Here is a 14660-nt window from a genome sequence, read left to right as displayed (position 1 = left end):
ACACACACACACACACACACACACACACACACACACACACACACACATATATATATATATAGAGAGAGAGAGAGAGAGAGAGAGACAGACAGACAGACAGACAGACTGTGTGAGTTTTAAAGCCTTCTCTACCTATGAGAAGGAAGCTTCTTGGGAACTCTGCAAATTTTCTTGTCATCTTCCACCAAGGCCTCTGAGCTCCAGTGGGCAGTACTAGTGTGGTGGTTTTCCTGGCTCTGCCCTTACCTTCCCCACTCCTACCTCTTCCTCTGAGTGGTAGTTTCTCTATCCAGAGACTGATGGGTAACTGGTTCTCTGGGCCCATTGGTCAAAAAAATCCTGGGTCTCCTTAAATCACTACCCATATTTACACAGAATAAGGAAACACTCTCTATGCCTTTATAATTACAAAGATGTTGACTTACCAGCTGTTGTAGAGGATCATTTTAATGATAAACATTCACTTTATATCCAATACTTTGTATTTTCAGCAGTCTCAGAACTATGCAAATATGTTCAAAGAAAGTGACTGGACAGTGAAAGTGCAGCCATGTGTGTGGGCTTTAAGGAAAGTGCACAGGGAGGGAAGTGCCAGGTGCTTCTGTTGTTGGGCACATTGTAGGGCGCTCGTAACAGAAGCATGGTTTCACCCTGAAAGCCCAGCTCCGAGACCACTGTAGGAATCCCACCATCAGATACAGGTGTCACAGTGGCATAAGACACTCTGAAGCATAAGGCAGGGCCAAAGCACAAGGTACTACCAATCTTACTCACTGGGTTTACAAGGTTGGGTACTGGCACCACTTGCCCCGAAGCACACTTCCAAGCCTGAGATGGCAGGTTCCTCATCTGGATCACTGTTCCGAATAAATGGCGAACTCCCAAAAGTCGGCACTTCTCTGTTTCTTGCTCCTCCCCCTTAGCCAGCTCTTAGATTCTTATTCTCTTTCCCTTTTCCTTTCTCTCTTGAATAATCTCTCTAGGGTTATCTGAAAACCTCCACGGTCACTGGGCATAATTACCAGCATAAGGCTATGCTCTGCAGAATATAGCCTCAATTTCTTTGCCTCAGTGTAACACATGCTTCTTTAACTAACTCCAACCCCTACACAGCACTCCCAAGTTAAAGCTCTGGACTGTGCACTCCAATCTACAGAAAAAAAAAAAAAAAAAAAAAAAAAAAAACCAAAACCTCCTTTCAAGCTATGTCTTCTGTCATACCACAGTTCCCTGGGACCATGAGGATGCTGGAACTTCCTTTGTAGTTCCCTAAGCCCTGGCTTCTCAATTTCTCACCTAATGCCACCCTGCCCACTTTTACCCCCAGCCCACTTTTGAACACCTTCACCACAACTCTGGGATGTTAACATAACAGTGTAACACTTCAAGCAGCCACCGTGATCTCCCTGGTCTGCTCTCCTGTACACCTTTTCCCCGATTCTTGGTGCCATCACCCTGAGTTCAGCAGGCGGTGCTCTACTCTGCGTCCTTAACAGTGACCTGTCAAACTATTTACAAGCTGAAAACGTACACTTTCCAGAAAAGCAAGTTTATCTATTACAACAACAACAACTACAACAACAACAACAACAACAACAACAAAAAACAACAAAAATTTTCAAGTGATTGCAGACAGGACAGTCTGCATTTTAAAAGTAAATGTATTTTCTTTCATGTACTGAGGAAGCTACCAGGATTCTGAAACGTATTCACTGTTCAATTATTTTAAGGAAAAAGATTAGGATGCTTAGTAACTAGCATATTGATTGTTTATATGAGGATAATGGGTTCTGATTTTCTTATCACAAATTTTGAACAAAAAGGCCAATAAAGTAGCATTATTGTACCAATCAGATGACAGCTGAGGAGATCTTGTGTTTAAGTGTATTTCAGATAATGGATTCCTTCAATGGCTGCAAGGGAAATATTAGTATTTAAAGATATATTTTATTCTCCCACATTAAACACACTATTTATTTTCTATAAGAACATTTTTGTGGCTGGTTCAGTCTCTGTAACTATTCTCCTGGCCTCTTCAGTGCTGTGTTGTATTTATACACAGTGAAAAATGCTTCCAAAGAGTAAGTACGGAGGCTTCCTGGTGCTGAGAAGTTTTCAGGTTCTCTATATGAACAGGTTTCTAAATACCAAATTGCAAAGTCTAACAGGCATCTAGGTGAATTAGAAATACTTTATCTAGAGACGGATGAACTCACTCACTCAGACACTCATCTGTCTCAGGATACTTACCTGCAAGTTATAATCCTGCAGAATTTTCACCAAGGAGTCTCTCAAATTGGGAATCTCCATTCCTTCCTTAATACGGTGGATTAGTAGAATGGGGTCCACATGCGTGCCAATGTTGTTTAACAAGCCAGTAATAAATGCTATAAAGCCATTTAAAAAAAACACATGAGCAATATTGGAATGTACTTTATTTGCTCACAATTGAACTTTAGATCAAAAGTAACTGAGCCTACTTTTTTCAAGGTAAGTGTTAAAAAAGTATGAATTTCTAAGCTCTCAAGAACCAATCCTCCTTAACTTTAAGTTACACTCTTAAGAATTAATTTCCTCTAATACATAAAAGGGAAACTGAGAACATTTTAAGAAAGGTTAAATGATCACCTTTGTTCATACCACTTCAACATTGTTTATATTGTCAAAGTGCTGTCATATACTTTAATATTTTGCAAGGTCAGAATATATTATGTTTTCCTTTTACATACAGAGAAAATGAAGTATTTAATTTATCCAGCATCATGAAGCTCATGAGTAGGGAACTCAAATTACAACCATGTTAGGTTCCTTGTAGTTTGAAAAAAAAAAAAAAAAAGTCTTCAATTTTAGATTTAAGCTACTTACACGAGAACAAAACCTCCTAACTTAAAGGCAGCCAAAATAATCATGATAAAGCAGTAGTGAGATGAGAGGTGCAGACGAGGTGCAGTAGTGAGGTGGTGCAGATGTCCGAGCTGAGCAGCAGCAGCTAGAAACCCCCAGTGCTGCGTTGATGAAGTGCGGCTGGACAGTGACACTACCACAGTCCAAACCCCAGAACTTCCCTCCTGGATTTATAGCGTATGCTTTACGAGTAAAGCTTTATTACATTTATTTATGTTTATTCATTTATAATGATTTGTGTGTGTGTGTGTGTGTGTGTGTGTGTGTGTGAGTGTGTGTATGTAAGAGAGAGAGAGAGAGAATGCGGTGGGCAGAGGACAACTAAAGGCAGTGGTCCCCTCCCACTGTGTGGGTCCTGGGGAATAAGCTCCTCCACCAACCCACTGGGCCATAACTTTAGTCCAATGTTTCCTGAGATAATTCTTCCTCACGTAACTGGCTATAATCTAGACTGACTAATGACTGACAATTAAATGGCCTTTCTGCTTACGTGGTTTGTCGATAGAATAGAGAATCAGATCTTCCCAGAGCTCTCCATCGTCTTGTTCCTTGGCAAACTCGATTGCTTTATCAACATCATGTAATTCCTCCATAATCATCTTGAGGGCACTTCGACTGTTTCCCATTCGGCCTAGGTGGGGTGAGGAGTGGAATACTTTATTCTTTTGAAAAGAAACCGCATATTTCTTAATTGGTTTACAAAGTCTGAAAGAGAAGGCTAGGGCTGGCTTTATGTGACCCTAGCATTCCCTAGTACTTCCTGATTAATGAGTGCCATGTTATGTGGAGTAGTCACAGAACGGTGTCATGTGAATGACATCATTTCATCTTACTGCAATTTTTGGCAGAGTGTCTTACTAAAAGTACCGATCTTATTCTCTTACAAAATTTTATTTACATTTTATCATTTAATTTTACCTTGGGTGTCTTGGTTGCATGCATGTCTGTGTAGCACATGTGCCTGGTGTCCATGGAGGCCAGAAGATGACCCTGTATCCACCAGAAACAGAGCTACAAGCCTGCAGAGAGCCACACTTGTCATGTGGTTGCTACTGGCTGAACCTGGATCCTCTGGACGATCAGCAATTGCTCTTAACTGCCGAGTCACCTCTCTAGCCTGACGTGCTGAGTATTTTAAAGACAGTTTTCTTTTTCTTTTCTTTCTTCTTTCTTCTTTCTTTGTTAAGACTGAGCTTCACTATGTAGCACTACCTACCTTGAAACTCACTATTTAGACCAGTTCAAGACCATGTTTGGCCTTGAACTCACTGAAATCTGCTCGTTTCTGCCTCTTGAATGTGAGGGTTAAAGGCATGTGCCACAATGCCTGGCCTTATATTACTTGTTACTTTTTTTTTTTTTTTTTAATATAACAGGAAAAACAGTATTTGTGACTTGACAAGATCATGTAGCCAGTAAACTGAACCAATGGAGTTTGAGTTAGGTCTGCCTTCCTTCTCCCAGGTCTGTAATTTCTTTGGATTTCAAATTCTGATCCAGTTAAGGTTGTTGAAGAACTTGGACATCATTCTGCCTCTTCTGCTGATGAATCTCTTGGCCTTCCTAATATACACAAGCTACTATAAGAGTTCACGTAGATGGCCTTATGTAGCAGAAGGCCAAGAGTCTGGCTGAAGCTTATCACATTTAACCCTGTCCCTTGTTCCATGCAGGGACCAGCAAAGGGTCATGAATTAAGTCATCTACTGCTTCTAAGATATTGTGATAAAAATGAATTCAAGGAGATACTTCCTGGAAGAACACAGTTGGAACACGTAAATGAGCTACCTGAAGTTGTGAAGAGAAGCCCCAAACCATGCTCAAGCAGAAAACACAGCCTCAAATATTTCTCCTAAGGAAAGCAAATCCTATGATTGGAAAGTCCTAGGGCTAATGCTATACAGCCATAAATTAGCCACTCTATACACAAGAATAGGAAGACTTGGGTTAATTTTCAACAAAGGCCAAAGGTGCTAAGGACAGTGAGTGGTGTGTGAAAGAAAGCCATGGTGTTGGAAACATGGTAGGGAAATGATGTCAGAGAGATGGCTCACATTTTGTCTACGCTGGACACCACCAGCACCTACACAGCTTCCTCATGAGATCCTCAGTAAAGCCTGCACTGCTCTTGTGCATTCAGAAAGATGGAGAAGCATAGTTTCCTGGGATAAATCATACACAAGCTATGCCATGTCTGGAGGTAGGCACCAGAGAAAAAGGGACTGTTGAGAGCTATAATACATCATGGAGCTTTTTTCTTGCTCTAAAGCCCCATATTCTAGTTATTAAGGTTGTGAGTTTTGAAAACAGGAATTGTTGCCTATTAATGTGTGGTAGTATCAGCCAATTATTAACTAAAAGGAGGAAGAAAACAAAATCTGTCAGCCCCTCTACAATGTTAATCTGTGCTATGAAGTGTGATACACTTTGGTTTGCTTTGTTGCTCCTTTTATTACACAGTTGCTATATGCTCTTTCAGGAGTATGGTTACTGTAACTCTCCCTACTCTACTGTGCTCTGGACTCTTTTCCCTGCATTACATTTCCATACAAAGTAGACTTGATGTCTGTCACTTTGTTCTCAAATTTTTGTCCGTTCTTACACACTTTACAATATATTTCTTTGTTTATGGGACTAACATGAGCAAATGCTACTTACTCAGAAGGTAAACAGTCTCTTCTACAAAGTTTCTTTGTTGACAGATCTCAAGAGCCTTTAATCAAAGCAGGGAGAAATGTTACTATGGACTACCAAACAGAAGACAATATTAAGGGAGAAACTTAAAGGCATTTACAAACTTAATTTTTTTCATTTTTTTCTTCCTTTAAAAAAAATGAAACAAACACATCTGTGGAATCTGTGGACCTTTGCATTCACTCACCTTTCAGTTACTGGATCTACACAACTGAACTGAGAGCACAGGGAGCAAGAAGTATTTGATGGGCAGAGGCTGAAAGCAATGTTGGAAGAGGCTTTCCTATTAAGCATTCTCTTTCTAGATGATGGAAGTTTATAGCATTGCTTCCAACTGCACCTACAGTCATTTGTATAAACTGTCTCCTCACGGAGTGTAAGGATGTTCTGTGTACTGATAAATAACAGAAGCATTCTAAATCAAATGGCATATTTTGCTATGTTCTCCCTGCTGGACGCTAAAGGGTGAGGTTGAACCAAGGAAGCAAAGGGGAGGATGACAGGAACATGTAATGATGACACTCAAGTTGACAAAGAAGGAGTCAAGAAACAAAGAAGGAGGAGAAGAGACAGAAAGTCCACTTGAGGCTCTTGGGCACAAGTTGGATGACAGAGGGATGACCACATGTCTTTCCATGACTGTCACAGTGCACTGTGTCATGTGCATAGAGAAGCAACACTGAGTACATGCCATTCTCCTGTCACAAGCTCCGCAGAAAGGTGGCATCTGAATCAGGTACTGCCCACCAGAGGAAGCATATCTCACAGACCTCTTTCCTGCATTACCTTCATGGTGACCCACAGCCTTGTCCAGCCATTCCAGTGTGGCTTAATCCTCCCTACAACCTCTGCGGTACCCACCTTCTGAAGCCTTCTCTTCACCCATAACCCACACCCTAGAAAGGACTGGAGACAAATATCGCCACAGAGTCCACACTGGACCAGATATTCTAGGTATTCCTCTAGCTTCATTCTGCATGTGGCGTGACAATTCTGTATCACTGGGATAACTAGCCACTCATCACATTCGTCATTTGATTTCCCTCGAGGCTCACCAAGACCCATTCTTAGAACAATGCTGGGTCTGTAATGAGTGTTTTCTCAAATGAGCAGAGACAATAAAGGGTTCAGAGCAAGTTAACTGGGTTGTACGTTTAAAGTAGTTATTCAGAAACTACCAGTAGCCAGGTTGCTTTGAAAATAAGAATCACGGCCATAAAAAGAACAGCTTGAGTTAATCATCTCTTGCTGCTGTGATCTATCTTAGGAAATAACAGCAGGAACTAGTCGTGATATCTTGATTTTTGACTTAAAATTTTCCTGTAGCTTACACATTTAAACCAGGTAAGGAATGGGGTAGGAATGGGGAGCTGATCACAAAGACCAATGCACCTAAACAAACAAATACATAGGTATGAGAGAGATGGCGTAGGGGGAGAGCATCATTAGTCTGGAACTGGGATGAAACCAGGATGTTTCAAGTCATGTGTATCTCTTAAACCAGGAATGAGCCTCACTTGAATGGTTCCTTACAGAAAGAATCTACTTACTCTAAGTAGGTCTTAGAGTTTTAACTCATTTTCCATGTTTCAGATACTCAGTAGTTAGTATGTTAAATACTATGTCCCCTCAAGGATGGTCAGGGCCTATTGAGCATCCTGTATGACATTGTTACTTCTGATATACCCCCTAAACTTGAGCAGGTCTCCTGCTAGGAATCACAGTTACTGAGAGTTCAACAGGCCACTTTGTGATGAAGTACAGCTTTACACAACACTGAGTTCTTGAAATTTGAATTTCCTAGATTATTAGAATATTAATAAATGGATTCTTACAGTATTGTAAATTATTCTCCTTAAAATAATGAGGCTCTAGGAATATCTAGGAATTTTAATGAAATATAAAAATAAAATATTTCCAGGACAAAGAATTCTTATATTATTGACAAAAATGTGATATAATCCTTATTTTAGATTCTCAAATGTTTGAAGACTATGATCCCTCTAGAAGAAAGACTTTAGATGGATAGACAACAGACAGACAGACACACACACACACACACACACACACACACACACACACACACGCATACACAGAGAGAGACAAAGAGAGGGACAGAGACAGAAACAGAGACAGAAAATGAAGTTTTAGGAAAAACAAAGGTAAAAAGTAAAACAACTGACAAAAATTGGAACAAAAGAGATACAAAAATAGCATTCTAATTCTCCTTTTCTTGATTCAGTGTAAAGGTAAAGGGGAAATTTCAGGTAGTAAGAGGAATATTGTCAACTGTAATTAACAATGACACCTTTTTAGCCTTGACTCTTATGTAGCCTCCCTAATCTTTCTTTACATACTTTAGTGAAATTTTATCAACTTTGTGTCACCAGTGTGTTCACACAAATGACACACACTGTCACCTTGTGAATGTTGTTTAATATGAGATTACACATTCAGTTATAAACCTGACAAAGCTATAATGATTGCAACATCTCTTAGGCATGATCAAACCATAAGATCACATCCGTAAATTACACACGGAAGACAGGTTTGCAGCTGTATTTTTCTTGATACTTACAATGCTAAAGAATACCTTTGCTGAAGTTTTAATGAACATTTCACATCTGAAAAATGATTCACAGTGGAGAATGAGAGGCCTAAGGTTCAGAGGTCTGGCTTTTACATCTGCTCTCAGCTTCTTAGTCCTGGCCTACAGCTGCCCTGTTTACAACCCCAGTCCTAGCCTATAGCTGACCCATTCACACCCCCAGTCCTATATCACAGCTGTGCTGTTCACACCCCCAGTCATAGCCCACAGTTGTGCTGTTCACACCCCCAGTCTCAGCTGTCAGGTACCAGATGCCTCCATGCACCTAAAGGTCCTTTTGTGGAGATGAAATAATATCAAGCAAGTGAAAACACAGTGCATGGCGGAAAGCACGGCACATGTACCAATGTGACAGATGTATGAAGGAACACACTGTCCTTCAAAACAGTGCCACTTGTTAGAAATCCTTATAAAGTCTGTTGCTCCCTTGCAATGAACAATTCCATAAAAAACTTACGACTGACTTTTGAGTTTAGGAACTGTAGTGATTTTAAGTTCTGGAAATCTGGGACTGAGTGCCTGGGATCCTCACAGGACTTCTGAGTCTTTGCAAGGTTTCTGGCTGATTAATATGGGCTTGGGATTTCAAACCACACAAAGAAGGTAGACCTGAGTACTTTAAAATTTCTAGTTGCACATTTGCAATCATTACTTCCCTCAGCATTTACTGAAGCCCAGAAAAGGTAAATAAACTGACGTGGAGGAATTAGTCCTCTGAAGTGAGGTTTCTGGGGAGAGAATGTTCAGATTTTACGTTTGTAACTTGTATTTGGGGTAAGAGGCCACACTGTTCACTCACAGCCAGCTGCCCGGCATGCCTGCCACTGGGGATCTACTGCTTATCGGCAGCTTTCTCAGGTTAGGGTCAACATAAACCAGAGTTTCAGAGGTAACTCAGTCTATACAATTTTTTTTTTTTAATTTGTATTAAAGCTGTGGTAATTTTTATTATTTTTAAATTACAATTTATTCACTTCAGAATTTTTATTTCTACAGAAAAAAGATTGAGATCTTTCATGAATTTGTTAGTCATGAGTATGTTAGCTCTGGGTACCTGAATAAGGTAGAGGAACATGTTTTTGTAAATAGATTTCCTACCAAGGATCTTGATAAAGAAATTATGTTTAATTTAGAAGTTTCAGTGACCCACAATGAGAGGCCATTTAAAGAGGTACAAAATGTCAATCAGGGTCTTAATTCTTTTACCCAAACTAGTAGACAAAGTCTTACTCTAAAGAATTTACAGGAGCGGTGAAACAGACTAGCAGAGGAGCAATTAGAAAGTGACACAGGAGTGTTAGATGTGGCACAGGCATGTCAAAGAAAGGCAGAAGCTCAGCAGCAAATGCTCAGAGCAGATGAGGCTGGGCCTATCTTTGTCAAACTTGATCCCTGGCTGCAGCAATTGCACTGGATCTGGGTCGTCTCTACCCTCAGGCTCATGCCCCGGCTCACCCTAATTCTGAGACACAGATGGAAAGTCTTGATATCAGAGTTGGTACTGTTAGCTTGGTAGTTCTTGTCATGGATTAAATACTTATTCCAATTAAGTCTGTCACAGGAATGACTGTGCTCTGCCCCAAAGTCTAACCCAAAGGACCCCCTCTCCCCACCACAATGGGCTAGCAGTACCTACTGGACTCAACACCAGCCTTCCACTGAACAGGGATGTGCACAGGCAGGCAGAGAAGACTGATAAATGGCTCATGAAATGGCAACTGTTTCTGATGTGTCCAAATGGGGAATCAGTGGCTTACCTTTTCAAGTGGGCAATGGGTACTGTCTCGGAGAAAAGGAAGCAGGTTTGGTCGATCATATTCAGCATACAGACTGATCTGTTTTTCATGGTAGCGCTGTCCCTTATGATGGTCTCTCTTGAAGAGCTTGTGTAAATACTGAAAGAAACAAGATAAGCTACAATATCAATATAAGAATGAGAAGAACAAAATACTTAGTTAACTTTACTACTTTGGGTTGCTGACACCTTCCGTGGAGTCAAAGATATGTGGTCTTCAGCAGGAGGAACTTCTAGGTGATGACAAGTGGGGAGAAGAATGCCGTTTGGAGAGCAGACGCCGAAACTCCTGGCTGGCCTGGCTGCCACTAACTTAGAACTTAGACAAGTCCCTGCCCACTCTGTGACTTGGGGTCTTCACCTGTGACTGTGAAAGCAACTGCCAGTTGTGCATTACCCAGAACCATGCTTGGTGTATGCGAAGTGCTACACAAGCATCAGTGGTGGCAAATCTTAATATTCTCACCTATTTGCCCCAGAAATCAACTGCCTGGGTAGCAGTTCAGATGATAATAATTCTCTTCGTGGTCTAGGCAGATGGCTCAGTGCTTAAAGCATTGCTACTCCTGTAGAAGACTGGGTTGGGTCCCTAACACCCACAAGGCAGTTGACACCTGTCCATAACTCCACTTACAGGGGATCTGACACCCTCCTTCAGACTCCATGCACACCAACAAGCCCACTGTACACTTACATACATGCAGGCCAAACATTTTTGTTGCTGTTGTTCTGCTTTTGATGAGACAGGGTTTTTCTGTGTAGCCTTTATTGTCCTGGACTCACTTTGTAGATATGGCTGGCCTTGAACTTACAAAGATCTGCCTACCTCTGCCTCCCCAAGTGCTGGGATTACAGGCATGCATCATTGCGCCTGGCTCAGGCCAAACATTCTTACGCATAATATAAAAATACTAAGTCTTTAAAATTTTTTTCCTCTTTTATATGAAAAGGTACAGGACCATAGCATGACCATGTTCTAAAAAACACATGGGAGAAACTAAATTAATACTGACACACTCTACATATCCATATTTAGAGGATTAATACAATCCTTTTGCAATTAAATGATACCTATCCTGATCATATCAGAAAAAAACAAGTAATAAGAAGATTACAGTTGCTTCATACAGTTGGACTACAAAGGAAATATTTTTCATTTTCTTCTTACTAAGAAGATTGAGTTTATTATGTAATACCCCAAAATGGATACTTAGTGTTAATGTTACAAATGGAAACCCACAACCCACTAGAGGAAGGAAGACGTGATCACCTTAGCCACATACAGTACATTCAGACAATGAGTGTTTGCACCCAGATGAATAGGTCATTCTAGTCAAGGAGCCTCAGTTTACCCCACAGCTACGAGCTTGCTGTGATACAGCACGCCAAGACATGCATACATATTTCAGGAGTCATCCCTTGGATTGTTCACATTTTCTGGGTCAAGAAGGGGACATAGAAGAGCCTATCTGAGCTTACTTGCGGGGCTGAAGTCTGATGAGGACTGCTGACAGGCTGCCTGCAGTGGGGCCTGGGTGTGGCCAGGGCCTGGCACTTTCCCCGAAGAGGTGTCTCCCTGTCACAGGTAATATAGTCATTACAGTGGCAGGCAGCAGACACAACTATTTTAGTGAGATCTCTGCTGCCCTTTCACTGGGCACACTGTCACAGAGTGATGCTGCACACAGCTGTTTATAGCTTAAGTGGGTCATAAAAATAGCAAGATTTTAAGATGGCTAGCAGAGTGGAGCCTTGCTTGAGTAAGCAGATAATCTTGAGATTTTCTGGACATGAATACTATGGAAGCAGTATCTGCATTAAATCCTGAGCAATAAACAAAAACACAGTATACCCAGCTTACACCTCCACCCATGAATCCTCAAGAGCTTCAGCACAGAAGCTGACTTTCTAATAGAGTATCACACTTTCAGAGCAAAGATTATCCCCGCTGGGATAACCCCATGGCCACTCAAGACTTTTCTTTTGTTTTTTGTTAACCTGATACAAACCTAGAAATATCTGGGGATAGGTAAGTTTAATTGGAAAAAAAATGCCACCACCAGATTGGCCTGTAGACAAACCTGTGGGGCATTTCCTCTCTTAACTGATTGATGTTAAAAGGCCCCACCCACTGTGGCCCTTGCCATCTCCAGGTGGTTTGAGCTGTGGAAGAAAGCAGACTGAGCAAATTATGAGGGGCAAGCCAGTAAGCAGTGCTCCTCCATGGCTTCTGCTTCAGCTCCAGCCTTGACTTCCTTCAGGGATGGAATGTGACCTGAAAGTGGTAAGGTGAAATAAACCCTTTCCTTACCAACTTGTTTCTTCATGGTGTCTGAGCATAGCAATAGAAACCCAAGACATTATTCCTACTTTATTCCCTGGATGACATGGTACAGGGAATCAAAGTAGCCTTCGAGAAAATTTAGGCTAATAACCTTCATAATACACCTACAAAAAAAGTGCTAATGTGGGTGTGGGAACAAACTCTTAATCTGTTCTTTAGTCAGTCTATGGTCCTGGACACAGAATATGAGGACTCAGTGTTTATACTAAGTGTTTGTACTACTGGCTTGTGCTGTGACTTGTGACCGGATTATATTTAAAAGCAGAGGAAAGGCATTTACTCTCAGGCATAGAATGCTAGAAGACAGCAATACAGAACATTTTATTTTTAAAGTACTAATTCAATTATAAACCACTTTAATTCCTTGTGCTATGATTGGTTTGTAGCCACAGCATGTGTCACATTCTATTAGTTTCTGCACACCGTCTGTGGGCAAAACTCTAATCTGAGCAGTGTTCTCAAGACAAGTTCCCTGCATGGACACTTCCCAACAAATGCTCCGGCACTCTGATTGCTGTTGAATTACAAGAGCAAAGGAGACTAATGCTTACCACATGCTGTAACTCTGGTCTGTCTTCTAACTCTTCTATGACTTTTTTAATCTGAGGAAAAAAGAGAAAAATCAAATACAGTTACGAGACAATCATCTGACGCTTTACTGCAGGCACAGTCTCTCAGACACTCATCTGGCAACACAAGCTATAGTTTGCATGTGCCTTGTTTCCCACCAAAACTTGAGTGCATGCCTGATTGCATTAAATATGATCTCTAAAAGGTGGAGGGGCTCTTTTTAAGGAAAGGCTTAGTGGGAGGTGGCTGATTACTGTATAAAGGGATCAAGCTTGACTCTGAGTGGGTTAGGCTGCAGGTATAAAAAAGCCAGCCTGCTTACCGATACCTTGCATCTGCCCTCTTTCTTCCAGGGTGCATACCTGACCTCTTGTATAGTTCCTCCTGTCTCCTGTCATGTGACACCCCACACTAGCCTGCCAGTAAGAAGGCCATCACCAAGTGCAGCCTCTTGACCTTGGACCAGACCAAGGAAAGCCAAGCAAACTTCTTTTCTCTCAAGCATGCCCAGTCTGTGACATGTTATTAACAACAGAGAACAGATCTACTACACATAAAAGGACTCACTGAAATCTTATCTTCATTGTCCAAAAGCATGTCAACAGCTTTCTGAAATACAAACACAGCCATAGTCACTTGTCTGCCATGCAAGACACTAAACAAAATGCAGTCCATTAACTAGCACAGTTACAGGTCAGGGCTTATTTCTTACATTTAAGAAGCACTGAGCTTCATAAATGGTCCTTATGCAGAATGCCATTTCTAAAGGAATGTACATTCAAATGTGTCTCAATCTGAGGTCTGTGTGCTATGAATATTGTTAAACTGCTGCGCTGCTCCATTTTCACCAAATATAAAAATTCCTAATGTATTCAAAATAGGCAGCATGCTCTAGCCCCTTGATGTCTCAGCTATGTCTGCATTCCCATGTGATCCTCAGTAGCTCTGGGGTATATCACATCACCACAATCACAGAAGTGAGCAAGGGGCTGGCCTTCTGAGAACAGGTTAACCAAAGGAAAACAAGTGAACTGCTGGATTCCCAAACACATAAAACGGATGGACTTTTTTTTATACCATCTGTCATGTTCATAAAACACCAATTAGTTTATGACAAGACGTATTAGGGCAGCAGCTCACCAGACAGAATAGCTGGGTCCTGCTGACTGCTACCACCCCGAAGCCTGTTCCAAATGTTAATTTTCTCTATAAATATAAGGATGTTTGATTATCCCAAAGATCTTTTCTTTTCTAACTAGAAAACTATGATACCTTAACTTTGGCTAAAATTCTTTGAATAGCAATTAGCTTCAGCTCAGCCATCTCTTTCCCACAGGTGCATATTTTAATTAGACTTTCAAGACATAGGGAAAAATACCTAAGGGGAATATAATTAATTCTTGGGCATGCATGCCTCAGAGCATGTGTGGCTAGAGGATAACTTGGAGGAAGGTTTCCTCCTTCCACCATGAGAATCCTAGGGATTATGTGCCTTTACTGGCTCAACACTCATCCTGTCACTAATTTTTATATAAGCATGCCATCTTTTTTATTAGTGCATATCTGATGAGCAAAGTAGTGGGCTTCATAAAGATGTTCATACAAACATGCCACAATTTTGCATTCATCCCTAATACTCTCTTTTAAGTTCTGCTCTTACTAGTTCCTTGGTCACCTCAGCCACCCTGCCTGCCCTCTTTCCTTCCTTCCTTCCTTCCTTCCTTCCTTCCTTCCTTCCTTCCTTC

The 14660-nt window shown here is 41.1% G+C and overlaps 1 protein-coding gene across 1 annotated transcript in view; it reads right to left on the bottom strand.

The window, feature by feature from the left end:
• The window catches only part of Vps41 (VPS41 subunit of HOPS complex), a 159792-nt gene that overhangs the window by 9406 nt on the left and 135726 nt on the right, over window positions 1-14660 (bottom strand). Inside the window, exons 20-25 of the mRNA XM_055603954.1 lie at window positions 13483-13524; window positions 12897-12947; window positions 9964-10101; window positions 5563-5617; window positions 3395-3535; window positions 2251-2387 (exon numbers count right to left, since the gene is read on the bottom strand). Coding sequence (XP_055459929.1) covers window positions 2251-2387; window positions 3395-3535; window positions 5563-5617; window positions 9964-10101; window positions 12897-12947; window positions 13483-13524 — 564 coding nt within the window. The remainder of the gene's footprint in view (window positions 1-2250; window positions 2388-3394; window positions 3536-5562; window positions 5618-9963; window positions 10102-12896; window positions 12948-13482; window positions 13525-14660) is intronic.

This window comes from Psammomys obesus, unplaced genomic scaffold (genome assembly GCF_907164565.1).
Source record: "Psammomys obesus unplaced genomic scaffold, mPsaObe1.curated_primary_1811, whole genome shotgun sequence".
In the NCBI taxonomy this organism is placed as follows: domain Eukaryota; kingdom Metazoa; phylum Chordata; class Mammalia; order Rodentia; family Muridae; genus Psammomys; species Psammomys obesus.
The sequence above is the reverse complement of the archived record's forward strand: the minus strand, read 5'-3'. Positions and strand labels throughout refer to the sequence as shown.